The 26,717-nt window shown below is 43.0% G+C and overlaps 3 protein-coding genes across 5 annotated transcripts in view; 2 read left to right on the forward strand and 1 right to left on the reverse strand.

Annotated features, from left to right (window-relative positions):
* Window positions 1–9,702, reverse strand: part of SHROOM1 (shroom family member 1) — a 91,240-nt gene extending 81,538 nt beyond the window's left edge. The window contains exon 1 of one of the 2 annotated variants that reach the window (XM_043552548.1): window positions 9,557–9,702. The gene's annotated coding sequence lies outside the window, so the exon portion shown is untranslated. The remainder of the gene's footprint in view (window positions 1–9,556) is intronic. The other variant, XM_043552544.1, reaches the window with a different exon arrangement.
* Window positions 9,703–9,935: 233 nt separating this feature from the next.
* Window positions 9,936–14,043, forward strand: GDF9 (growth differentiation factor 9). Its single transcript, XM_007063618.4, has 2 exons — window positions 9,936–10,439; window positions 12,733–14,043. The coding sequence occupies exons 1-2, from the start codon at window positions 9,995–9,997 to the stop codon at window positions 13,683–13,685; spliced, it is 1,398 nt and encodes a 465-aa protein (XP_007063680.2). The 5' UTR covers window positions 9,936–9,994; the 3' UTR covers window positions 13,686–14,043.
* A 3,764-nt stretch (window positions 14,044–17,807) lies between these two features.
* LOC114020342 (cytochrome b-c1 complex subunit 8) lies at window positions 17,808–20,276 on the forward strand. 2 transcript variants are annotated; one of them, XM_037907741.2, is made up of 3 exons: window positions 17,808–17,937; window positions 19,161–19,329; window positions 20,050–20,276. In XM_037907741.2, exons 2-3 carry the CDS (start codon window positions 19,176–19,178, stop codon window positions 20,142–20,144), a joined length of 249 nt encoding a protein of 82 aa, XP_037763669.1. In that variant the 5' UTR covers window positions 17,808–17,937; window positions 19,161–19,175; the 3' UTR covers window positions 20,145–20,276. The 2 variants fall into 2 exon arrangements, with proteins under 2 accessions (XP_037763669.1, XP_043408547.1); XM_043552612.1 differs by having other exon boundaries at window positions 17,896–17,993.
* The last annotated feature ends 6,441 nt before the right edge of the window (window positions 20,277–26,717 follow it).

The following is a 26,717-nucleotide window of genomic DNA, read 5'->3' on the forward strand; positions in this document are numbered from 1 at the left end:
CTGATGGGCCTCGCTTGCAGCTTTTGCCACTCTTTTACATATACACAATTGCTATATCTAAAAAAAAGAGCTGCTTTCCTTTTGGTGAAGATACCCAGGGGGAAAAGCTCTCTGTCTAAGTCATTAGGGGTTGACAACAGGAAAACAAACTTATTATGTTGAAGATAATACAAGTGCTGAAGGAAAAGGTCTCTAAGCACTACCAGTTCCCAAGAAGTACAATGCTGCATCTTCCAGTGGCGTCCTGTGAGAAGCAGAATAAACTCCCAGCTCAACGGCAGGACCTGGCACAACTCCTTCTTTAGCAACTCTGCTTAAACAGAGTGAATGAGTGCAATTGTAAACAATCCAAAAGGGCACAATTTCCTCTGTCATGCACATCTAATGCAGCCTAAGTAGCTGGGAGTCTTTGGTCAATGCACTAAGGTTCAGTGTTTAAGAGCAAACAGGTGAATAGGATGGGTATCTGCCCAAAATTTACCCAGCGTCCTCCTCTTCCACTTAGGCTTTTACATAACACTGTAACGGATTCTTTGCGGACCATTCTCTACTTCTTTTGTTCCAAAGTTCTAGGCAGGAATACAGAGGGGATCTAGGGAATACAGAGGGGATCTCTCCAGAGCACCACAGTACCCAGTGGGAGCACGTTCACCTCTTCTGAGTATATCTAGGACTCCAAACAGAAATATTTGGTAGATACAACTTTCACAAAATCCATCTCACTCTATTACATTTTTAGTGCACACAGGTTGAGGGACTAGCACATTTAACTAATGCAAGTTCAGTGGATGAACTACAGAAACTCTACTTTAATAAAAGTCCCATTACACTAAAAGAATAACTTTCTATGGGACTGGATGGCCAATAGTATTAGTAAATGTTCACAGAGCCTTTCGCCCTAAGTAGCTGGTTCAAATCAGTCTAAGGGTTGAAAATGACTGAAAGATGTTATGCTATGATAGTTATTCAGTGGCTTGTGGTGAAATGAGTCTGTGACCTCAATCTAGTTCCTAGTGGACAGGTGTCCATGTCACCACTAGTTGTTGGTCCTTGCAGACAAGCCAAGGAGTAAATGGGCCTGGAAATGAAACTTCTGTATCTTTTTATGCTTTTCAGTGCATGGATTCTATGGGGATATGCAGTCTAGAAATACTTTGAATAGTAATGGTCCCTCCAGGACAGGGATGCTTCAGGGAGCTGGAACTGCTGCAGTAACTGTTGTGTGGATAGAGAACTGTTCTCTGCAGCTGTCAATCTGTTATTTTTCAGAAGCACTAAATTCTCATTATTTTAAAATTAGTATCTGATTCCCAACACGGAAAGAGCTGTTAGATTTCATGTGATTTTTGCTTAACAAGCTAAAAATATAGCAGTCTAATGAACTGCCTTAACGTGGAGTATCCCACAGTCTTCCTTAATGAATTTCAGTAGTAAAGTACAATGTAACTGAGATGTGAATTAAGCCCTTGATATTGAAGAGCTGTGTAAAAACATACTTTGGAAACACACACCTCCACTGTTGTAAAACTGAAGAGGTTTGATAAAGACAACACACTTATACCCATACTGCTATTGACAGTCTAGTATCAGAGGACAAAGTTTCTTCTGGTTTTCAGTGACTGAAACTGCCAAGCACCTTCTTGCTAATCATATGTTTTCACAACAGTATAAAGTGAAACTCTTCCCATACTATCACTTATTATGTCACTAAACAAAACTATTGAATCAACAATACAATTGATTACTCTGTCCAAAGTGCCCACAAGGTCATTTATTGTAAATGTTATTTTGGTCAAGAATTTACAGTAATTCTAGACAAAGTGACAGGTAGGCAATATGGGCTGAACAAACAAATGGGTGCCAGAAACTCTGGAGTTCAATCCCAGCTTTGCACTAACTTTCTATGCACCCTTTGGCAAGTCATTTTGCCTCCCTGTGTGCCACAATTTTGTTATATGTAAAGTGTGGAATCATAATAACCCATGATATTTTGTGTATCTGTTAATATTTGTACAGTGCTTTCAGTGATGTAAAGAGCTACAGAAGATATGTTTACATACACGTAAATAACACAACAAATTAGAGGAGAGACTTTGCCATTGGTGAGCAGATCCTTATCCAATATAGAAGTCAGTAGACTGCTAAACATGAGGAATTAACTTAAAATCTTATTGTTAGTAAATCTAAATATTTGTGATGAAAAAGGACTATTAGATCATTTAGACCTTGTAACTTTAAGCAGATATATACAGGAAAGAAGAGATACCTGCTGTGAACAATGTAAGTTCAACTGTGGCTACCATATTCATTAACATTTGAAAAGTCTGTTAGGTACCATTGTATATAATTCTTTTAAAGCATTGGGTAGAGGATGTTGGGAATATAATGGTACCTTAGTCTAGTAGTCAGAGCAGGGAATGGGAGTCAAAACTTCATTTATTTTTTTTATTCTCAGCTCTCTCTCTGTGTGACTCGAGGCAAGCCACATGACCTCTTTATGACTCAGTTTCTCCAGCTATACTTCCTGGCTCAATCTGGTTAAATAATTAACATTAGTTATCTCAGATCCTCAGATGATACCATATGACTGCAAATTATTTTTATGAAGCTTCAGTACTAATCTCCCAACCTTCTCTAGGGTAATCAGTTATAGCCAGACTCTGGAAAGAAACAATCACAGAAGTTAGAGATGGAAAGAACCTAGCCAGTCTGCCTCCCCAAACACTGAAGGTAACTAAACAAAATGACAATTAATCTTACATTGTCGCAGGTGGAAACACAAAAGAAATCGAGTCTTCCGCAAAATGACAGAGGAGCAACTATCACACCTAGAGGGTCCAGAACACTAGGAAGGGTTGTGATTACAGACTCAAGGGACCATCCTTTGGCTATCCTTGACTGATAGGTAGCAGGTATTTAAGATTGAGCCCTATGACCTTACTTTTTGCACTCATTGACTTCATTTACCTGGGATAGTAACTAATTGCTCTTATTTTAGTGGCCACAAAAGCGTGCTATTTCTGTAAACAAATAGAGCATCAAAATCTTTTGGTGTTTATGGTAACAATGAGCTGTCATAAGTAACAAAGAAATATTTCTCCTTTTATTTCTAAACACACATTTCTTTGAAAATTGCCACTGCTCACATCTGTATAGCAACAGCATGATTACGACGTTTGTGGGGATGTAGTAAGTTAAGCTTCTATAGACAATATTAATGGACTCTGCAGAAAGCACCTGACATTTCTTGCGTTTCAAAGTCCACTGAATCGGCTCAGTGAGCTAGAATTAAAACCCTTGTTTATCATGGCATAACATCTGTACCTGTGACTCATGCTTTTGCTCTCTTGTGGAAACAAACAAACCTCAGTACCTAACTACCAGGCAAAGCCGCACATTCCTCAGTTCTCATTTACAGGAATTTAAAAATTATTAGCAGAAGAACTTACTGACCAGTGTCGTTAGTGTGCTTCTTGATGAAAAAAATATAGGAAGACATGGTTCCTGTCCCAAGAATCTTAAATTTAATAAAAGACAGAGCAAAACATTTAAAATATGTAATGCATTGGAAGACCAGATAATAGTCTAAAAATGGTGTGGATTTTTTTAAAGGGACAGGATCAACTCTACTTTGGCTTAGATTTTGAGTTTTATTTAAAAAACTCCAATGCCTCAATATCACAAACACTCATGCATATGAGTGACGACTCATGTAAGTAGTCCCTTTTACTTCAGTAGGACTACTCACTTGAATAAGAGTTAAGCAATGCATGACTGCTTGCAGGGAAAGAGATCCAGCTATTTACACAACTTCAGTCCAGCAAAATTGTTTCTATGACTGTTCAAGTCCATTCTTTTAAAGAAACATACATTCCTCTGTTATGTTTACCATCCAAACTTTTCAACATTGCACTAGTGCAGGAAAACCAGAAACTGAAATCGACTAGAACAAAAGGGAAGCTCACTAGTCCATTATCATGGAAAACCTAAACAATGAGCATAAGTGGCAAAAAGTATTTGCATCTTTTTTTTCAGTTTTAATAATCTAAGCTCTTGTTACTATCCTAGTTAAAGATGTTTGCACCTGAACCTGCAAATGTATAATATGGCCATAGTGCTTACTACCAGGTCTAATCCCACTGACTGCGGTTGAATCACTCCTGATAAAAACAACATTAGTAATAACAGATGTGTCTGCTGGATCAGACTCAGAGGGTTTTTTAAAAATGTTTTTTTTTAACTTGAGCGTGACCCTTTAATATGGATAGACTTTGAGGAAGAAGCAAGTTTCTTTGGAGGAATATCTGCTTGTTCTTTTAGAAGTAAAATTGTTATAACCCATAAATTCTACTCTTTTCCATTTTCTTTGTATTAAGAGCTCACATCTTGCTTCACCTCCGTTTCTCACATCCCCTCGGTCAGATGCTGAAAGACTATTAAACTTAAGGGAAATGAAGGAAGTCTTCAATCCAGATGTCAGTGGGAGGAGAGCATAGGCAATACAGTCTGTGATCCCTCTGGGTAGGGAAACTACTTGCTCTTAATCCTCACTCCCCTATACTGATGGCATATTTAGATACGCATGGATCAGACTTTTGAAATACTTTGTATGTTATTCTACTGGTTTTTAGTTGACATATTTGTAAAGAGAAACTTTCAACTCAAAAGAGAACTTTTCACATCATATGTTGTAAACAAACCTTTCTTCTCCATGTTACTAATAACACCTTACAAGTATTAAAACAAAAAAATACAGTCTATTATTTTTTTAAAATAGTGTTTTTTAAAATCCTTTATTCTACAGGTCCAAAATTATATGGACCACATGCTGTTTATTTAATTTTGGCCTTTCTCTGATCTTGGGCAAAGAAAGTCATTTGTCAGTATAACTTTTGTTTATAATCAGTTTCACTTTTCATGTTCTTTTTGGACACAAACCGCATGTAACCACATGCAAGGGGCAAACCCTTGTGCCAAGGCAGAGCTCCATTGACCGCAATGAGGCTCCACTGAATCTGCATGAGTGACAGGAGGATCAGGGCCCTTTGTTGCAAAAGCTGCAGGGCAATATGTCTTTCTTTAAATGAAGACACCTGATGAACTGGAAATTTAAAAAAAATAATAATGGAAATATTTTTGTTGGGTTCAGTTTTTGTAAAAAACAAACATATTTTACAAGATCTTAATCTTGCACTTACTGACAAAGTTAATTATAGTCTGCTAACTTTTTTAAAGCACTTCCCTCCGTGTTTCAGTTTTCTTCTCTTAGTAATTTAGTGCTCATGAATGTCATGTCTCCAGTAACTAAGCATGCCTTTTTCAGTTAACTGCAATGATGACTTTAGTTAGATAAGAACAATAGCCAAATGAACCATTAGCATAGGGAGAGATGTCCTTGATTTCAAGCCACATCTAGCCTCACGTATCATTTATTATTATTCTTTTTGGTTCACTGTCCATATTCAGCTGCTTCCAGGTGACCAGTCTCTTTGAATCCTGCCTCCAGAATGTTGTAGGCATTTAGGTTGCAGTAACCACCGTTACAACAGATCTTAAAAGCTCCACACACCACAATAATACACACTAATTACCAGAGACTGAAGCCCTCTACTTGTGCACAGAATGGCTATAACGTGGTCAGCAGCAGTGTAAGTTTCCTTTACAGTGATCTGCTAATAGATGACATTCTGTGCTGCACTTCTTACAGAACTTGCAGCTCTGTGGGAGAAAGCCCCATGGCGATTTTGAGACCATCTTTGCATCCTCTTTCCTGGGCTGTTCCAGGGACAAGTTGTGATGAAGTGGAGTTTTATTCACCTTGTTATGTTGCATGTAGTCTTACTGTCCTATACTAATACTGCGTATACCTCAGTTTCCCTGTGTATTGAACCAATGCTTAGGTGATGGGCATTGGGTGTGTGACTTTCGCTGAGGCCCTCCGGCAGGTGAGGCTGCCCAACTCTACGTGTAGACAACAGCCGATGCCCTTCGTAACCTGAGACCCAAGAGGGGGATGCGACCAGGAGACAAAGGCCAGGAGGAGGAGCAATGGGCGGGTTGGAGGTGGGGTTGCTGGAAGCTGGGGGACTGCATTTTTTGGGACTGAGATGGGGAAGTCCAGGGGGTCTGGCCCGGGTCCCCCAAGATGGACTTGGCTGAAAGTCACTGATTTCTGTGCTGACAAGTTCTGTTCTACGCTGTGTTCCTGTCAACTAATAAACCTTCTGTTTTACGCTGGCTGAGAATCACTGCTGACTGCAGAGTTGGGGTGCAGGGCCCTTTGGCTTCCCTAGGAGCCCCACCCAGGCGGACTCACTGTGGGAAGTGCACGGTGTGGAAAGGGATGCTGAATGCTTCGGGGCCAGATCCAGGAAGGTCGAAGCTGTGTAAACTTCTTGCCCTGGTGACAGTATGCTCAGAGAGAGGAGGCATGCTACCCCAGAATCCTGACTGGCTCCATATGGAATAGTTCCAGTACATCGCCCAATGACTCCATGACACAAGTGCAGCCCACTGGATGAAGCAGACAATCCAAGGGCTGCCCTAAATTATGGCTGCCTCCTCAGGAAGCCATGACCATGGCAACACTGCTGAAAATGCCTGTGATATTATGGGCCAGATTTTCAAAAAAGCTCAGCTCCCACTTGTGGGGATTGGGGAGAGACGAAGGCCAGACTGTCAAAAGAGTTCAGCCTAGTAGATATATGCTTCTTAAAAATCAGACTAGGGAGTTGCTGTGCTCTAAGCACTTTTGAAAATCTAGTCCCAATTGTGGGTACTGAATACTTGAAAATGTAATCCCTAGATCTTTTGAAAATCTGACTCCATGTGATCTAGACCTGCTATGAACATGGTTAGACAACACAATGGTTAAAATGCCAGCTGTAGTTTATATTCACTGTTGCTGCCATCAATGGAGCTGCACCTTGGGTAGTGCATTGGTGGAAATTGGAAAAAAGGTGACAGTGCAACCACACCATATGGTCCATTCAGTCCATGTCTTCTCTTTCAGGACTGCTAACAAAGGGGCCAATTAATATACATGGTGTATTTTGGTGACTGGGACACTTGACCACCGGAAGGGCAACTCATTTCACACAGGCCACCAAACAATGGCAATTTTCAGGGCACCTCTGCCTAGGTCTAGATTCACACCTGTAACCTAGGTATATAAGCCTCTATAGCTCATCACTACTTCCTTGAGCCATCCAGTCCACCTGACAGCTACAGTTTTAAATATGTATCTTTTTAAACCCCTCTCATCTCACAGTGCAGTGTGTGCATAAGAATATCTGAGATTTGACTAGGATCCACTATCTAGAATTATAGTAAAAGATTTATTATTATGTCAGTACCTAGAAGTTAAGAATTGTTGGAGTGGTTTGAGGCTAGCATGTTGGTTGATGGATGCTATTTAAAGTATGGAAGTGTAAACTAACCTATAAAATAAAATTTTTAAATTTTAACTGACCTTAGAAGTGGCAGTGCTCTCCTCTTATCATAACCTGATCAGATGTGAGCAGGCAAAAGAAACAAGGTTACATTATTCTGGTATATAGAGGGTTAGCTGAATATAATTCTGATCAGTTTTATAATTAACCTTCCAATCTGAGTGAAAGTATGCCAGCCTGACATTTTGTAAGTTAATTAAGCTTTCTCTGAGCTAGTTCTCCTTTCTTGGAAACAGTGAGATAGGAAAGTTAAACGATGGGGTGACATTTTACCACACTACTGATAACATGGCTCTAATTAAAAACAACTGACAAGAAAGGAGATTCTCTCAGGTAGTATCCTAATAAAACAAAAAAAATCCCAATTAGACATGTTCAGCAACGGGCAGCTCTATACATTCCAGAAGTAATCAACAGTGGTCTAGCAGAGGTCCCTAGGAACACATTCCATAGATAGCCGGCAGTGATCGAAAAGCACCCTACTTATTTGGATGCCTAGATTTCAGATTGGAGGTAGAAGGGCTTTACTTAGGGATTGAAAGGTAATCTGAGGGCACTATACCCGCAATTACTTTTCTATTCCATATCTCTAAGATTGGTATTAGTATCTGCAGAGAAGTCAAAGGCAAGAAGCATGTTAACAGCAAATGATAGCTATAAATCAGTGACTTTACACTTTAATTAATACTTCTATTGGCACGATCAGGTAGTTAAGGGGAAAAAAATTGGTTTTGTCAGAGCAAGGATTTTTTTTATTTTGTTTTTATTGTAATTTAAATGCAAAAAACTCTGTTTGGAATTAAACATTTGCCTTCAGTGTTTCCAACATAGACATCACAGTGCTGAGCCAGGGCAGATTTATGATAAAGGGAAACTGGCTGGGAATAAAACTACAATAGGTGACTTACAAAACAGAAACAAATAGTATCCATGGGGGAAAAGAAGTAAGATTTTTAACATTCATTTATTTTTAATTATCTCAGGTATTACTAGTGAGTTTTCTGTTTTGTTTTAAATATATTGAGCCAAGATCAGGCCTGGGTTAAATGGGTCATTGACATCAGTGGAGTTGTACCCACACAACCCATGTCTGAATTTGGCTCATTCATTATAAACTGACAGAAAAGTACAAGTTTTCTACTGTATATATTGGAGTACATCTTAGTTGTTTACAACCACACATTAAATATATTAAACTGTTTATTTTATTCCTGTTGATTTATATAATAGTTGCCACAAACATGAGAACTACATTCTAAATGTATGCATTTATGATGCAGCCCTATTACAAAATTAAATGTAGCTGGAAATATTTTTCTGGAATCTGCTCAGCTCAGTGAAAATCTCATGTAATGAGAGCTGAGCAGATTTTATGTGAACTTGCCTGAGGGTCCTGATCCAGTAGGTGTGCACAGATCTTTAGCTGAATGCCTCTTTCCCAGTGTGTGAATCACTCTGGGGCTTAGTCAGGAGACGGTGTCTTGATACGTATCATAAGGCAGTAGTGCACAAGCTCAGGTGCCTAGAGTGAGGCTGTACATACCAACAGGAAATAACCGTGACACCGAGTGAGTTTGGGTGCCTACTGGGTTAGGCAGAAGCTGAGTGGGGTTTGTGGATCACAGTGGTGCCTAAAAACAGGAATATAGTATCTAAATACCCTTGTTCAAATGTGCTTTCCACCCTAAATGCCAAAGATCACACAAGAAGTTAACAGGGCGAGTAGGGATAGGAATTCAGACATTTCTATCTCAGAGACCCACGCTTAGAACACAGTGTGTTCACTTTTAGTCCCTCTCATGACTAGTATACTATCACTACTTAGATCACCAGAGAGATCTACCTATAGAACGCATTCATACCATGCCCAGAGTGTACCAGAGTAGCTAAACATCAGATTTCAAATTAAAGAATTATTCATGAAGGACTCTTGTTTCCTGTTTCACCCAGTTACTCTGAACCTTTCCCTCTACTTCCTTCTTCTTCTCCTATTCCCCATTATCTCAGCTGTGGTACTGTAAGAAACCCAATTTCAGTCTTTCTACAGGAACCTTTTTCTTACCAGCTCATTAAAAGATTATCACTGAGGTTTTTTTAACAGTTACCTTTGGGTGGGCATCATTACTGTGGTAAAAACACGTTTGAATGTCACAGCTATGTTAGAATCACAAAGTTGCTTTGGGGCGGTAACTACAGCCAGAATAACCATTATTCAACCATCATTTCTTGTGGTCTCTTTTGGAAGCTAGAGAGGATAAACATGCTAATTAATTACCACCTTTTATAATTAATAATGGTTTCCATGTGAAAGTGGGTAAACTGTGAGAGTGGGGTGCTTGTTTCCAAAATGCCTACATGTGCAAAGATTCTAGCCTGAACTCAAATGGCCACTTGGATTCACTCTCTAGCTGTAGGTCGCTCCCTTTGGTGTAATCAGAGAGATGCTTCCTTCCCACTCACACCTGAAATATATTTAAGAGGCCAGGGTTGGTTCTTTTTCTCTTCTAGGATATAACCTGTCATGGGGAGAGGGTTTTTCTGCTATGACCTCCAGCATCATGGTAATTCCCTGGAGAATCTTCATCTGTTTCTATTACTTTATCAGATTGCTTTCTTCTGTTGCTCTGTGTTCCCCCAGTTCTAGGAATGAGGTAGTGTCTGAGAGGACCCCTGAGCTGTTGCTTGTTCCTGAGGATGAGCCCCTTGAGCTACCTCCAGTGTTGCTACTGCCACCGGGAGTGAGAAATGGCTATGCCCTCCTGCCACCCCTTCTCAAGGTGCTGTCTGACCAGAGACCTCACAGTTGGGAAAGTGAGGCCTCAAGACTCCAACCAGATTCCAGAGCCCTTAGGTATATGAAGAGGTTATATAAGATGTCTGCCACAAAAGAAGGGATCCCAAAAGCCAACAAAAGTCACCTCTATAACACTGTCTGGCTCCTTACTCCATGTGCTGAGTGCAAGCACCACCACAGGGACCAAATAAAAGGTAGGTGTTTTGGGGGAGGGGTAATTAAGATGCTTTTTCCCCTTTCTTTCAATGGGGTAGAATAAAGAAACCCCTAGTCTCTACAGAGGTATTAACTGTTAAATCTACTGAATGACTCTTCCCTTGCATTGAATGGGCTTTTCCATAATCTGCCTCTCCTTAAATGGCATTTAGGCCAGCTTCTCCATAATTTAGGCCTTTGAACCTACATAATACCCACATCCAAAGCTATATTGATGCTTACTCCTAGCTCATTTTAGCACAATCCAGGATGGTCATTTTAAGGTTAACTCTGATCTTTTTTGCACCCTTTGAGTAAAGCAGGAAAAAAAATAACTAAAATCTGCTGGATAGCTTTTGTCCTTTTACTGACTTTTAAATTCTGCATTTTACACAATCTGCAAGTGAGATTTCTCAGTAACGAGATCTTATTAATGATGTGTTGGGATCCCATTACAAGAGGACTTTTCCAAATTAGTCCACTGTTTCCCCTGTACTTTCTACCAGAGAAGAACCATTCCCTTCCCCCACTCCATGAATAGCCATATTTGCAAAGCATGACTACAGATGAGTTAATTTCAGGGCTAACAAACTGATGCAGCTGGGAAGCTTCAAGGAGAAAATGATGGTATAGGGTAGGATGAAAGATGTGGTCTGATCACAAGACTGGCAACCAGCAATTCTTGATTTCTAATCCGACATATATGGCTGTGGACACGTTACTTCAACTCTGACTCAGGGGTTCTCCATCCATAAAAAAAAGTCTGGCTACAGATGTAAATCTTCACAATATATTTTAAGGCAAAGTGCTCTGTAAGATGAGATTTAATAAAAGCAATTAGATTTATTGATTATGACCTGCCACATAAACTGCAGCCAAAGTACTGTTTTAGGTACATTGCTATAAAATCCCCTGTGTAGCATGGTAATGTAATGCTTAAAAGCAAAAACTAATTATGGATGTCTCCTTTTAAGATGTCTTCTATGTTACAGTGATTTAGGTGGCTAAACTTGAACTAACTCACCATTTCAATGTGAAGCTATGCTAAAAAAAGCAAACAGTTTTAGGTTTAGTGGAATGGAGAATAGCATGAAATACTGTGAGCAGCTACACTAAATAGTAAAGCCCTCACTTAAGGAGACCAGTACTGCATATATTCTACCTCAAAAATAAAGTTGCAGAATTAGAGGAGGTTCAGAGAAGGCGAACAATGATTAGTAGCATGGAAAAATGCTCCAAATGAAACAACTTGAATTCTTTACCTTAGAAAGCAGACGAGTAAAAGGGGAACATGATAAAAGTATTCAAAATAACAAATGGGATCGAAAAGAGCGATCAGGAGCATCTGGTCGCCCTGTTTCATAATACAAGAAAAAGGAGACAGTTAAAGAAATTGAAAGGTAGCAAATTGAAAGCTGAACACAGGAAATACTTTTCCATGCAATGCCTAACCAGACTGTAACACTCATTATCACAGGATGTCATGGAGGCCAAGAATTTAGCAAAAGTCAGAGGGACTGGATACTATATGAATAAGAATATCCAGCGTTGTTTGTAATTAATGGGGGGAAAAATGTGGAAGGGTTATAAAACTTCAAAGCCAAGGGATTAAATACAACAGGTTAGGATGACTTTCATGGAGGTAGATCTTCTCACATCTACTTATTTTAGGTTTTCTTGCACAATCTTCTGAAGGGTCTAGTACTGGAAACTCTCTGAAAGACTGTTAGACCTATAAACCAGGGGTTTAACCCAGTAGGCAATTCCTGTATCCCTGTGACTGACACTAAGAGGACATTGTCAACAATCTTGTTTGTATAGCTTCCTCCTCACTCCTAGTTTCTAATACCTCTTAAGCCTGCAAAGATTTTTTTTTTTCTCTGCCACTGCTACCATATTTAGCTTTCAATTCTTCTTTCCTTAAGCTAACAAAACACATTTTTGCCTGCCCCCCTTTTTTTTATGAAGTATCACTAATGTTGATGCAACTGTGGGAACAATGTGGGAAGCCAGCAGGTCAATCCACCACTTGTTAATTTGTATAGTGGTGTATGGGTTTTTTGTGTTTTGTTTTTTTGTTTTTTTTTGGCAAATTGATGCATTTTCTTTAGAGTAATAAGATTTTGGAATCCTTGTGGACATTCCCTGCCAAACTATCAAATTTAAGTTCAATTGAGTTTTGGGGTCTAAATTATTTCCCCCCTTTTAATGACTTATTTCTGTTTGATTATGCACATTGTCAATTTCTATTGAAAACCGTGTAATCTCTACAGAGACTGTTTCCTTTTTCAGAAGACCTGCGCTCAGTGGATCTGCTTTTCAATCTGGATCGCGTTACTGCACTGGAGCATTTACTCAAGTCTGTCTTGCTCTACTCCTTTGACAGATCAGTTTTTAGTTCTTCTGCCATTACATGCACGTGCCACTTAGCTGTTGAGGAAAATGATCCTTCTGGTAAAGTGTGCCCCAACGTACCACAGTCAATTACTTTTAATCTGCACTTCAAAGTCAGAAGACACAAATGGGTTGAGATTGATGTGACCTCTTTTCTTCAGCCTCTAATTGCCTCTAACAAGAGGAGTATCCATATGGCTGTAAATTTCACTTGTCTGAAAGATGATCAACACCACAACTCTCAACAGGAAAATTCCTTTAATACGGCATTGGTGCCTCCTTCTCTTCTATTGTACCTAAATGACACCAGTGAGCAAGCTTATCGTAGGTGGAACTCCCTTAGACATAGAAGGAAGAATCCAATGTGGTTCAGATGGAGAAATAATCCACTTGCAGATTCCATGGAAGAAATCAGAACAGAAAATATGCAGAATAAAAGGGCATCTCGCCACCGAAGAGATGAAGATGTGAAAGAGAACCCATCTGCGCCAACTTATAATTTGAGTGAATACTTCAAACAATTCCTGTTTCCCCAAAATGAATGTGAGCTTCACAACTTTCGACTAAGTTTTAGCCAACTAAAGTGGGACAAATGGATAATAGCACCACACAGATACAACCCTCAATATTGCAAAGGTGACTGCCCAAGGGTGGTTGGGCATCGTTATGGCTCACCTGTCCATACAATGGTACAGAACATCATATATGAGAAATTGGACTCCTCTGTTCCAAGGCCCTCTTGCATTCCTGCTGAATATAGTCCCTTGAGTGTCTTGACAATAGAGCCTGATGGTTCTATAGTCTACAAAGAATATGAAGATATGATAGCTACTAAATGTACTTGTCGGTAACATTTAAACACCACTTTACTGCTACTTATTTCAGAATATTTTCCCAATACTCTAAGCCATCTGTAGTCTTGACCAACTGAATGTCGTAAGTGTAAGTAACTTCTAAACAGATATGCTAACAATTTAGCATGGAGTCAGTGGCGGGTATTTGCATAATGGCATCACTTATTTTTGTAGCCCCTTGTAACTACTTGGAAATGTGAAATTAAAAATTTAAGGAAATTAAGTAAAATTTCCTTTTTATATGGAGAAATAATCCATAACTGAAATCTTGTACACTTTTATCAAAGATATAATTCTATTGTAAGCTTTATTGCTATGGATAAAAATAAGGGGAATAAACACCTGTCATGTCATGGCATTTGTGTGGTTCTTGTTCAGTCCTGCTTGCATCCAAAAGACATTTTATACTGATATTTTTGGCAAGTGTCTGGGCACAGAAGGAGGCTTTAGTATTTCTGACTTTCTCAATCACTCAATTTTTAAATATACTTTTAATGATTCAAACCAGTTCCCTCTCCTTAACCTTGAATTTTGTCATAGTAATCTAAGGTAAATGGACAACCTGTTCTGTCAAACTGCTAGGGCTTTTTTAGAGGTTTGTGGTAAGTGAATATACTATTTATCTGGAGAACATTCTGATTTTTGTACCAGAAATTCTAACTACATTTCTGGGCAGTAACTAGTTAAAAAAAAAAATTTCTCATTCAAACATTTAAGAGAATTGTTTCTATAGTTCCCAGGAAAAATTACACTCCTTACTGATGGGTTATTTAAAACTAGCATTTAGTAACTTTTTTAATATTGTTGCTTTTTCTATTCTGACCAGCTATGAACAAGAAATAACTGTTCAGACTGTGAACTGACCTTTAAAAGTGAAACCATTCTTGGTGGAACCAGAAGTATGCAATCAGGCAGTAGCAAGAGACAAAGCAAGTACAGTACAGTGTTAAACTACTAAAATAAGGGAAAGTTTTTTTTTTTTTAAAAAAAAATTGACAAGGTGAGGAAACTCTGTGCTCATTTCATTTAAAATAAGATGGTTAAAAGCACCATTTTTCTTCTACACAGTAAAGTTTCAAAGTTGAATTAATTCAATGTTTGGTAGTAAACTTTGAAAGAACCATAATGTTTTGTTCAGTTACAAACATTTCAGAGTTACAAACAACCTCTATTCCTGAGGTGTTCATAACTCTGAGGTTCTACTGTATGTATTGGTATTCCTAAACCTGAATACTCTGAAATTAAAGCAATTAAGCCTGGCCTCTTTTTTAAGTACAGTACATCAAATAACTTAATGTTCCCTACTCCTGTGGCTCTCCAGGGCTAAATCTCTGGTCCTGTTACTGTTCTAAACATCTATTCCCATGAACTTCTGCTGTAAACATACTCTGTAATGGAAATCTTCCCCAAGAACTCTAGACAGGAGCAATTTAAACAAAATCCATTCTAAAACTTGAAATGACTTCAAATTAGTCTTATGGGAAGTAGCTGCCTGCATCCCCCTTTCACCTGGCATGGTTTTACAATGCCTTTCTAGTTCAAAGCTTGCTCCTTAACAGTAGCTGTTTAAAATGACAATCTTATCAAGTATAAGGAGACCCTCTTTTTACCATAAAAATACTTTAAAATCTATGTTCTAGAATCCTGCCAACTAGTTCTTCGTGACAGAGTGAGCTAGAGTAGTAAACTTTCTACTGGGAGTTATGCAGTTCCAAATCTAAAGCACAAGAGGTAAATGTGTGATTTTTTTGTGGACATGGGAGAGACAAAATGGTAACTACCTAGACACTATTACCAAGGCAAGACATGTTCCCTATGTGTACTTACTATAGTCATGAGCTGCTTTCTGGAAAACTAACCAACTGTTGTACATTATTGAGAACTTAATAATATGGACCGTTCAGCTGTTGCCAACCTGAGGCTTTACAGCACTTCACAACCCATCCTCTCAAGGAAGTATTACTTAAATTTTAAACTCTTTGGGGCAGGAATGTCTTTATATGTGATTTGACAGTGCCTATGACAACGCTGTCCTGGTTTGTGAGTAAGGCTCCCAGGTGCTACAGTAATACTAATCCACATTTTGTAAATGGGGAAATAGGCACAAACAGATGAAGTGATTTAGTCAAGTTCAGAGAGGAATTTTACTCTATATAGTGAGGTAAAGATCCTTACTTTACCTCTTCACTACAACTAACACCCAATGTAAAAACCAGTCTTGCAAAATCCTAGTGATAAACTACAGTGTTTACATAAAGCTTGACATGTGATGAGGCCATGGCTATCCTGCTTGCCATGGTGGACAATCTGATGCTTCATCAGAAGACTTAAACAAACCTTCATAATACAATTAGCAAAGACACTTTGCTTTTGTAGACTCTTACTTTTGTGAAGTTATTGGGCTGAGTTGGGCAAATAAAAGATGATAGCAAGTCCTAATTATGCAATGCTGTAGCTGCTACGAGGAAGAATTCCAGCCTCATCCTTGCAACTGTTAAGGTTACAGCTTGAGGCAGGAAAGCTAAGCAACCTAAGATTTTACTAACTGGAATGAAAACTTACTTTATATATAACAAAAATTAACTATAAAATTATTCAGCCCTAACCTAAATTTTAACCACTAGAAAAACTGTATGCCAATATATCAATGGATTCTATTTACTAACACCTCAGGACTACAGTGGATCATCAAAGTACTTTGCACACGATTTCAAACTGGTATGAGTTTTGACTGTAAATTTCTAATCTCTGGCCAGCATGACCCTTCAGTAGCAGTACAATATGCTGTCATGTACGAGAGCCAGGTATAAGAATTAAGCTTGCTTATTTTCACTGCCCTGCTCATCAGACTGGTTCTTGCATTCTCATTGCCTGGGCCAGCAACAATCTTTCTGGATGAATCATGTGGTGTTGACAGGCTTCTTAGTGAAGATGATGCAGGGCCTTTGAGGGAGGAGGGAAGCGCTTGGAGGATGCTGAAGATGAAAGAAACCACACACTCTAATTAAGGGAGAAATTCAGGAAACTCCCACAAAACAAGCAAAACTGGGCTGAAGAAACAAGACCTGTCTCAAATGCAAAAACTCAGGATCTGGGGCTATCAGGTTAATTAAACTATTGGCCGTAGCAGCAGCCCTTATGCATGGATCAGTATGACCTATCTGGAGCAGGAGAGAGGCCTAGTACCTTGACCTCAGAGTGATGTTAAAGCCCCCAGCATGGTCATGCCACACACAACCCTGGCTGCTCTCTACAAATAGCAAAAATAATTAATCCACTGTGAGATTTGGCGGGGGAGAGGGGGGGTTAGGCCTTGGTGTCAGAGTAACCTCAGGAGGGGTTATTCCTTGGGGAGGGGACTAGTACCATAGAGATGGTATGTGGAGTAGTTCCCAAGGGGGGAGGGCAGTGATGGGGGGCTAAAGGAACCCTGGAGACTCCACAGGGATAGTGGAGGGAGACAGAGGGAGCCTAGAGACCCTGTGGGGTAGTGGGGGGGCAGAGGGCCCTGGAGACCCCTTGAGGTAGTGGGGGGATGAGACTAGGGTGAGCCCGTGAGGCTAGTAGAGGGGCAGAGGGACCCTAGAGACCCTGTGGGGTAGTGGGGGGGCAAAGACCCTGGTGACCCCATGGGAGTAGTGGGGGGAGGGGGCAAAGGGACCCTGGAGACCCTGTGGGGTAGTGGGGGAGCAGAGACCATGGCGACCCCACAGGAGTAGTGGGGTGGGCATAGGGACCCTGGAGACCCTGTGGGGTAGTGGGGGGGCAGAGACCCTGTGGGGTAGTGGGGGGGCAGAGACCATGGCGACCCCACGGGAGTAGTGGGGTGGGCAGAGGGACCCTGGAGACCCTGTGGGGTAGTGGGGGGGCAGAGACCATGGCGACCCCACGGGAGTAGTGGGGTGGGCAGAGGGACCCTGGAGACCCTGTGGGGTAGTGGGGGGGCGGAGACCATGGCGACCCCACGGGAGTAGTGGGGCGGGGGGCAGAGGGACCCTGGAGACCCCTGGGGGGAATGGAGGAACCGCAGGGGGTACTGGGGTAGGGCTCCCGGCCTCCCTCGCCCTCCCAGCCTGCAGGGGGCGCGGCCGTCTGCCCGTCCTCTCCGCCGCTCGCTCGGGAGGCGGGGCAAGGCCCGGCGGTGACCCCGGGTGGCGCCCCGGAAGCGGAAGGGAGGCGCTGGCAGGGCCGCGAGCCCGCAGAGACGTGACCTCCAGACGTCCGAGCGAGCGGCGGCGAGCGGGCCTGGGTGAGAGGGGAGCGGCCGGGGCCGGGGCCGGGGCCGGGTCCATTCCTCCGCTGCCGGTGACCGCAGCGCGGCTCCCGGGGCCTGGAGGCCGTGTAGCACCGCGGCCGGGCGGGTGTCGCCCTAGGGCTGAGGGGGGTGGTGGCGGCGGCGGGTCTCCCGCTCGTGCTGTGGCTGCGCCCGGAGAGTGACTCCCGACGCACCGTCTGGCTCCTGCCCGCCCAAACGCGGTTCGGGCCCGTCCCCGCCCAGCCGGACCTTGTTGTAACCCCGCGGGGCTTCTGGGGCGGAAGGCGAAGTAACCCCGCGTATCTTCCGCTCTGCGCGTCCCTCCTCTAAGCGGGTCCCCGCCCCAGCCAGGCGGCTTGATTGAAATCACCCCATGGAAAGCCTCGAGCTAAGCCCCTGGTTTTAACCAGCGTTTCCATGTGTGCCTCGGGACAGTTTGTAGAGAGGGGCGCATTCGCGTCCCTGGATGGGGGGAGGGAGAGCTCAGTGGTTGGAGCATTGACCTGCTAAACCCAGAGTTGTGAGTTCAAGCCTTGACGGGGCCATTTAGGGATCTGGGGCAAAAATTGGGGATTGGTCCTGCTTTGAGCAGGGGGCTGGACTAGATGATCTCCTGAGGTCCCTCCCAACCCTGAGTTTCTATTCTAGGTCTATGTAAATAACTATCCAAACCTTGTCAGCTGAGTTAGAGCCTTTACCTTACATTTGCTACCCAGTGATGAGATACCTGATGGTGTCTCCTGGGGTCACAAGCCGGGTCCAAAGGCTTGTGATGACTTTGCCAGTCTCTTGCACTCAGCAATACAGCCTCTAAGTCCCCCACAGGATCAAGGCTTTAATACAGTACGTGACCCATTGTGTTGTATTTATAAAGCGTGATTCCAAAACGTAGAATTTCACTGATTCTTCATATAGAAAAGCATCCTGTAACTCAACGTTTTTGATGGAGGCTCCTGAGTGCAGCATATTTTTTATTTAAATGTTTTAAGAGATTATAATAAGCTTAGGCCTTAACATATTTTGTATTAAATTCAGGTTTTGTTTTAAATGGGTTTATTTTTAAAAAGAAAAACTATTTAAATGTTAGAAATCCAATTTTTTAATCATACAAATCATCGATTTGGATCTACCCTGAGGAATATTGTGTTTAAAATCACTGTCTCCATAAAAGTGGCAAAGAGTGTATCTCCATAGTAACTAGCACTTTGCTTTTGCAGTACAAGCAATTAAAAATGGGTATCCATTTTGGAAACTTGGAAAGAGTGAGGCATATGATCACTTACAGCTTGTCTCCATTCGAGCAGAGGGCATTCCCTAACTACTTCACCAAAGGAATTCCGAATGCATGGAGGCGATTTCGTGCAAGAGTCTTCAGGGTAGCTCCTCGTAAGTCCTAATTCCTTTATTTGAGTGAATTATTTAAACTAGTGCCTTCTGAACTGCCTCGTGTACCATATGCACTGCATTCACTAACACCAGAATTAAATTAAAGATGCTGATTGGTGTCATTTCTTCATCTATATTTTAGATCGTTGATATTTTTAAAAAGCTTATAAAATAACCTTCCCCTGCCCACAAGAATGGAATTTCATGTTAAAACTTTTATAAAAAGATCTTAAATAAATTCAGGGAATAAAACTATCATCAAAAATACAAATGCATGAGAGAATTTGTGGAGCAGGTATGCTACAGAAAGGGAGATGAAAGAGAAAATGTTCTAGCTATGGGGCCAGCAGCTGTCATGGGTGGATTTAAGTCCAGAGGAATGGGCTGAGAGATTTCGTGAGAAACTCTTCATGCACCATTGGGCCATTCATAGTACACACATGATTGTCTGCAAATCTAGGCATACATAATAGGATGATGGCAGAGTGCAAATACTCATCAGGATGATTTTTAGGTGCTTAACTCCTATCTATGTTGGCCAGGGCTTTAAACATCCAACAGAATCACCTTAAAACATGGTGATCTCTACACAGTAACACTTCCAGTCTCTATCCCAGGACTGTAATCAGTACAGCATAATGCAAGAAATTTTCACATTGTAACTACTGTCATGTAACTTGTAGATATTCACTGCTTTGTTGGTTTGTTTTTGTTTTTAAGCTTTTGTGGTGGCCTATGTTGTTTACACCTGGGGGAACCAAGAATTTGAGCGACTGAAAAGGAAGAACTCTGCTGACTTTGAAAATGATGAGTAATACAGCTAATATAGAGATCTCACTGTATTAATGTCAGTGCCCCTTCCTTGTTTCTAAACTTGTTCACATACACACAAAAGGATATTTATTATAGCAGGCTGTGAAAGCTTGTTCAATAAATCTTAGTTCCTATCCTGCAGTGTTGTGTGGAATTCTTGTCTTTGACTGCTTTAGATCAGCTTGTTGGCCTTGTCTCTCTCACTTGTTATAGCTGAGGTTCCCTGACAGATTTTAAATTCTGCAGAATCTCAAGTTTTTATTTTAAGAGTGTCCGGCCTTTATGGCCATTAAAGACATTCCAGACACACTCAGTGTAACTGATCCGGTGTTGTCTTCATGCAGACAACTTGAAACAACATCTCAAAAGTGAGCTCCATCACACCCTTTGTTTATCTATGTTTTGTATGTAACTTTAAGTGCATAATAAAGAAACAGTTTCACTGTTGATTTTAATGGGAGTGGAAGCCTTCTATGTGTCTCCTTTATTTTCTAAAGGAGGAGCATGAAAAGAACTAAAGTCAGGGCTTGGCTACACTTGCAGATGTACAGCGCTGGGAGTTAAACCAGCCTTCGGAGACCGCAGCAGGGAAAACGCTGCTATGTGTTTACCCTGTCACCGGCAAGTGCATTGGCGTGGCCACCAAGAGCAGTGTATTGTGGTAGCTATCCCAGTGTGCAAGTGGCTGCAGCATGCTTTTCAAATGGGGGGGTGGAGGTGGAGTGTGACAGGGAGTGTGTTGTGTGTATGTGGGGGGAGATACAGTGTGTTTGGGCGGGGGGGCCTCTCACACACACACACACTCTCTCACAACAGCAGCATTCCACAGTAATGGTTTGCTTTGTCCCGGAGCAGAAAAGGATGCCGCCTGTCAGAAACGGAGCTTTGAAAGGGGATATCCGCATGCCTGCAGCCGAGTTCAGAACAATGACAAGAGTGGCCACTTGACTTCAGGGGACTATGGGACGTTTCTGGAGGTCAATCACTGCGCAGTAATGCAACATCTCGTCCACACTGATGCCCCGGGCATTTCAGCCAGGGCGCAGCAAGCTTTATGCTTCTCGTGGAGGTGGATTACCAGGAGCGCTCCAGCTGCAGGGTCCAGGCACTCTACATGCCTTGCCAGTGTGGACACCTCAGGAGTTAGGGTGCCCAGGGCTGCTTTAAGGCGCTCTAACTTGCAAGTGTAGCCAAGCCCTTATAAGTAGTGGAAAATACTCAGTTTTACAACTAAGTTACACTGAATCCAACCATACAACATACTCAAAGTTTAAATATTACAAAGAAGCACCTTCTACCTTTGCTCTATTTGCAAACGTGCTGCTGACAGCCATAAGAGATCTGGTGTGGCTCAAGGACAGTATGTAGTCCTAAATCTGTAACTCAGTCAGTGAGCCATAATTAAAGGTGGAATTTGACCCTATTGCAGAGGTCCTCCAAAGTGTGGGGCGCAACCCCCTAGGGAGGTGTGGAGGACCATCCAGGGGGGTGTGGCAGGGCCCCAGCCAGCCCCATAGGGGTGGGGAGGGCACATCACTTAGCTCTGCTCTGGTCCCACCCCCAGCTGCATCCCTGGCCCCATCCCCAGCAAGGCTTCCCTCCCATGCCTGCGACTCTCTCAGCTGCCGGCTGTGGTTTCATTCCCAGCTGGGGGCAAGGCCGGGAATGGAGCAGCACCTGGCCGCGGGCCCAGCTGCAGCTCTGCCCCCAGCCTCAGTCTGGCCCTGGCCCCCTTACTCCTGTCAGCGTTTCCCCTCTCCCCCAAGCTGTGGCCCCACTCTTGGCTCCACGGGGGCATGGACAGCTGTAAGGGGATGTGACCCTCAAAAGTTTGGGAACTGTTGCCCTATTGTGAAAATGATTACACAATAATGGTTTTATTCAGCTGGCTTTTGTATGAGCTGTCTAATTATTTGGCCACTGGGACTAATGAGGTAGTGGTGTTACCAACACAGAACACAACTGCTTCTCAGTTCAGGGATGGTCCCAGCATAAATGTAAGATAAATCTTCTTTATACCTGAGATATGTTTACACTCGAGTATATTTAGATAGTTTTCTGTCTGTAATGGCTGTTGTAGAACTATATTTATACCCAAGGTTTTTCCTTTTCCAGCTTGTCTCTAAAAAGTAATCAGAACATCTCTTTTCTTTTAGGGGCAGTGTCAACACAGGCTATGCTAAAAGGGCTTCACCTTTCTCAGGCCAAACAGCTAAAGAACTTCAGCTAGTTCCAACTGTTTTTCCCCTGTGGCTTAGTTACCCTTTGCTTAGAGCTAAGATGAAAAGCAACCTACTGCTATGTTGTTCCTCAGGCAGCTGCTGAGAATGTGCATGGAGTGTCCCCGGCAGGGAGACAGTGAAATTATTTTTTCTGAATGCATATTGCCTTTGTGATAACTATCACTGGGCCCAGAGGGCTGGATCTTCAAGCAACAAGACGGTGGATATGGAAAGGGCTGGCTTTGCCTCTCTCATACCCCATTGATAGGCACTGAAAGGAATCGTAAGTGAAACTTGTAGATTGCTTACCATTTCATTAACAGAGATGTAGGAACATGGGCTGCATTTAATACCTTAATAGCTATATTTTGCATCGTCTAACCCTAATTGAAGTGAAGAAGCTCATACTGCTTTGTCTGGAATGGATCAGCCCCATCTTAGATGTTTGACAAGCATGTAGAAAAACCTGAAGATAAGGGAAACAGCCCTTCAGTGCTAAATCACCTTGTTGGCTCATCCTGTGCTGACGAAAAATGAGTTACCTTGTTTTTAGTTTGACTTTGGGTTTGAGTTATATTTTACTCCTGGGGGGAATTCTGCGTACCCGCAGAAAATGGTCCCCCCCCCCCCCCGATTACTTCAAGTCCCTGCAGCAAAGCCGTGCAGAGGGCAAGGCGGAGGGGTGAGCATAGGTGCAGTTTTGGGGGGAGAATTCCCCCCCAAAGGCAAGGTATGGGGGGCACATGGGGTTATGTGCTGCTCCCCCTGCCCCATTTCTGCAGGCGCAGAGTTGTCCAGCTGAAGGAGGCTACTTCTCAGCTGTGCTGACGCTGCAGCTGAACGCTGTCTTTTTCTAGTGCCAATTGCGCTCTCTTTCAGTGTGCTGGGAGTCTTCCTGTTTCTGTTCAACAGTGAATGCCTGCAGTGGGGCTGGGTAAGGGAAGGGGGGGAGGCGAAGAAGCAGTGGGGAAGGAATGGGGGGGTGGGGTGGAATAGGGCAGGGGAGGAGAATGTGGAAGTGAAGGGAGGGGGGAAGTGGCAGCCTGGCATGCAGCAGCAGCTGGGACACCCCTGTTAAGCAAGCCCATCGACCCCTCACCCCGACAAGCCCTACCCCACCCACACCCAGCTCCACCTGGACCCCCGCCCCAGCGCCAAGACCCCCCCAATGAGCCCATCACACCCAGACCACCCCTGCCGAGCCCCATCTTCCCCTACCCAGACCCCCCCCGCTGAGCCCCAACCACCTTCACCTGGATCTCTGCAGTCCCATTGCCCCTGCACCCCACAATGAGCCCCTGTGCATCCCCATCTCCCACTGAGCCACCCACACTCAGAAACCTCTCATCCCACACCTGGATCCCCCCACACTAAGCCCCTCCACGCTTGGATCCTGCTGGGCTTTTACCTGCCCACCCACACCTGGTGCAGAGGGGCAGGGCCCCAGGGTGTTTTCTGGGCAGGCCCGGCGCTTGCACTGTGTTAGGGTCAGGTGCAGCCTCACTGCCGAATCCCCGTACTGGGGGAAGTGGGGACTTCAGAGTGATCTCCCACCTCAGTGCAGCCAATGGCCTATGCTCCCCACTGCCGTGCTGGAGCCCCATTTATTTACTGACAAATAAAATTTGCAGAATTTTAAAATATTGTGTGCAGAATTGTAATTGTTTCAAAGCAGAATTCCCTCAGGAGTAATATTTCAGTGGCATCAAAGCCTAAAACTAGTGTACTGAAACAGCTACAATTTCCAAGCCACTATGGCAAATGTTGGTAGGTGATCGCTTTTGTATTAGTAAGAATGGTGGCAAAGCCCATCAAAGGCAGACTTAATAATACTAGATCGCAGTATAAAATCCTTTGCAAGCTTTCAGCAACTTAAGAGATTGTGCTTTTTTTCCTCCCTCCCTCACCCAACTCACGTTTCAAAGCTTAAATGACAGGTTTAGCCTGCTACAAGTAAAACTAATGAAAAGTGTAAAACAGCCTTTTTTTCAAACAGTGCTCTACAGTGTGATTTTACTGAACTAGTAGAGTGTCTGTATCCATTGCTGTAATGGATATCTTCCCTAGGGAATGACTATTTCTTCAAGCTGGAGAACACCTGCATTCTTTCTGCTGCAGGCCAAAAGCACTTTGCTACAGCATTTGCTTTTTATTTTTTCACTTGCTTTGTGAAGCCTGAGACTATTTCAAGTTCTGAGAGCTGTTGAGCTAAACTGTGGGCAAATTGCTGCATTCTGCTGCAGTGCATCTCCACCCTGCTCTTTGATTCACACAAACATCCTTCATCTCAAACTTAGTATCCATGTCCTTTATGGTAATCCTTATCTGGTAAAGAATTCCATCTGAATGACAGCCCACACCTGATGTCCTTTCCTGTCAGGACTGAGGAAGCTGCCACTACCCGTGTTTTACCTGTTCTGGAAAGAAAAAGACAACCGGTTGACTTCCACTACTATAATATTCACCTTTCAGAAGAAATACAACAGGGGACTTGCATAAGCAAGAAAATAGGGAGAGAGCTGCTTTCTAAACTGGAAGCTGCTGTTTTGCAAAAGGGGGTGGAAGCTATATTTATACAGCTCATCAGACTTTCAAAGTCCACTACAGACAAATTAAGTGTCACACCACACAACCCATCACCACCACAAGTCCCATTTAACAAATAGGGAAATTGGCGCACAGAGGTTATGTGACTAGTGCCAGCTGAGATTCTAAAAGCCTTTCCAGCTCCCTTCTTAAAGCGCTGGATGGCAATTGCTTCTTGTACTCATCTCTGCTTGTTTGTAAGGGCTGCTAAGTAGGCAATATGGAGACTGGCTGCAGAATGGATTAGGGTTCCTCAGAATTATGATGAACAAGATGCAAAGGCAAAAAGGGCTCAGCTTCAACACAAGCAATTGCTTCAGGGTCAGCTCTTTTGACCTGCTGTACTTTACCAACTGATCTCCATCTTAAACAGCAGGGCCAGAGACAGGGGGACAAAAGGTTTAATTCTTGCTTGCCGTGAGCGGGTACAGAGGTAGCCAGAAGGGGGGGGGGGGGGGGGGGGGGGGTGGGGGGCAGAAAATCTGTCTGATAAGGTTTCCATTTTGATCACCGGTCCAGTTGGGCTACAAAATAAATGCAAGGGCTGTTCTTTGCATATTTAGGGGACATCAGTCCTACAACGTGGCATTATAATTGAAATTCCTCCCTCCAGGCTGACATCAGCAAGTATCTGCACATGAAGAAGTTGTGGAAAATGACTGTACACCCTTCTATGTCAAGGCTGTTTGACAGAGATCATTGAAAGCTTTCTGCACTGGAGCTTTCTACATCAATTGTATTTTATCTGTATTGTGCCATTACACAGTAGCTTCAAAGGAACTCAGACTCTGCACAGCCGCTACGCTCTCCAGTATCCTCAGTGTTCCTAAAATAAGTGTAAGGAAATGGACTAAAGATATTCATTCCTACACTAGCTCTGTAATCTCTGAAACCCTTCACTAGATTGATTCCCACTGAGATAGAACCATATGTGGAGTAGATTTGGGAGCCAGGTACGGAGTGCTTCACATGCATAGCACGATAGACGGGTAGGGCTGGCAGCGACCTCAAAAGGTCAAGTCAAGGCCCCTGTGCTGAGACAGGACCTTCTTTGGCTAACCTGTTCTTAAAACCTTCCAATGACAGGGATTCCACAATCTCCCTTGGACGCCTATTCGAGAGGCTAACTACTCTTATAGTTCAAAAGTTATTCCTAATATCTAACCTAAATCTCCCTTACTGCTGAGTAAGCCAATTACTGCTTGTCCTACTTTCAGTGGACATAGACAACTGTTGATCATAGTCCTCTTACATCCCTTAGCATATTTGGAAGACTATCCAACTAAACATGCTCACGTTTTTTTAACCTTTCCTCAGATGTCAAGTGTTCTAAACCTTTTATCATTTTTGTTGCCTTCTTCTGGACCAGGGGTCCCAAACTCAATTTACCTTAGGGCCAGTGCCAGTCCTCAAATCCTCCCAATGGGCCAATGTCACTCATGCCGCCCAGAACCCACCCCCAAAACTCCACCCCCACCTGCCTAAGGCTCTGGGAGGGAGTTTGGGTGGAGGAGGTGGTCTGGGGTAGGGGTTTGGGGTGCAGGCTCTCAGGAGTTTGGGTGCAAAAGGGGTGAGAGGTTGGGCTCTGGGAGCAGGTGCCCCTGGGGGTGGCAGGTGGGGCCAAGGCAGAGACCCGGCCTCAAAATTGCTGTAGCCCCACAGGCCACATTGGGGAGGCTCTCGGGCCACAGAGGGCCCGCGGGCCGGGACTTTGGAGAGAGTCTAGAACAGGGTTCTCAATTTCACCACATCTTTCCTAAAGTGTGG

The sequence above is a fragment of the Chelonia mydas genome, chromosome 8 (genome assembly GCF_015237465.2).
Source record: "Chelonia mydas isolate rCheMyd1 chromosome 8, rCheMyd1.pri.v2, whole genome shotgun sequence".
Taxonomy (NCBI): domain Eukaryota; kingdom Metazoa; phylum Chordata; order Testudines; family Cheloniidae; genus Chelonia; species Chelonia mydas.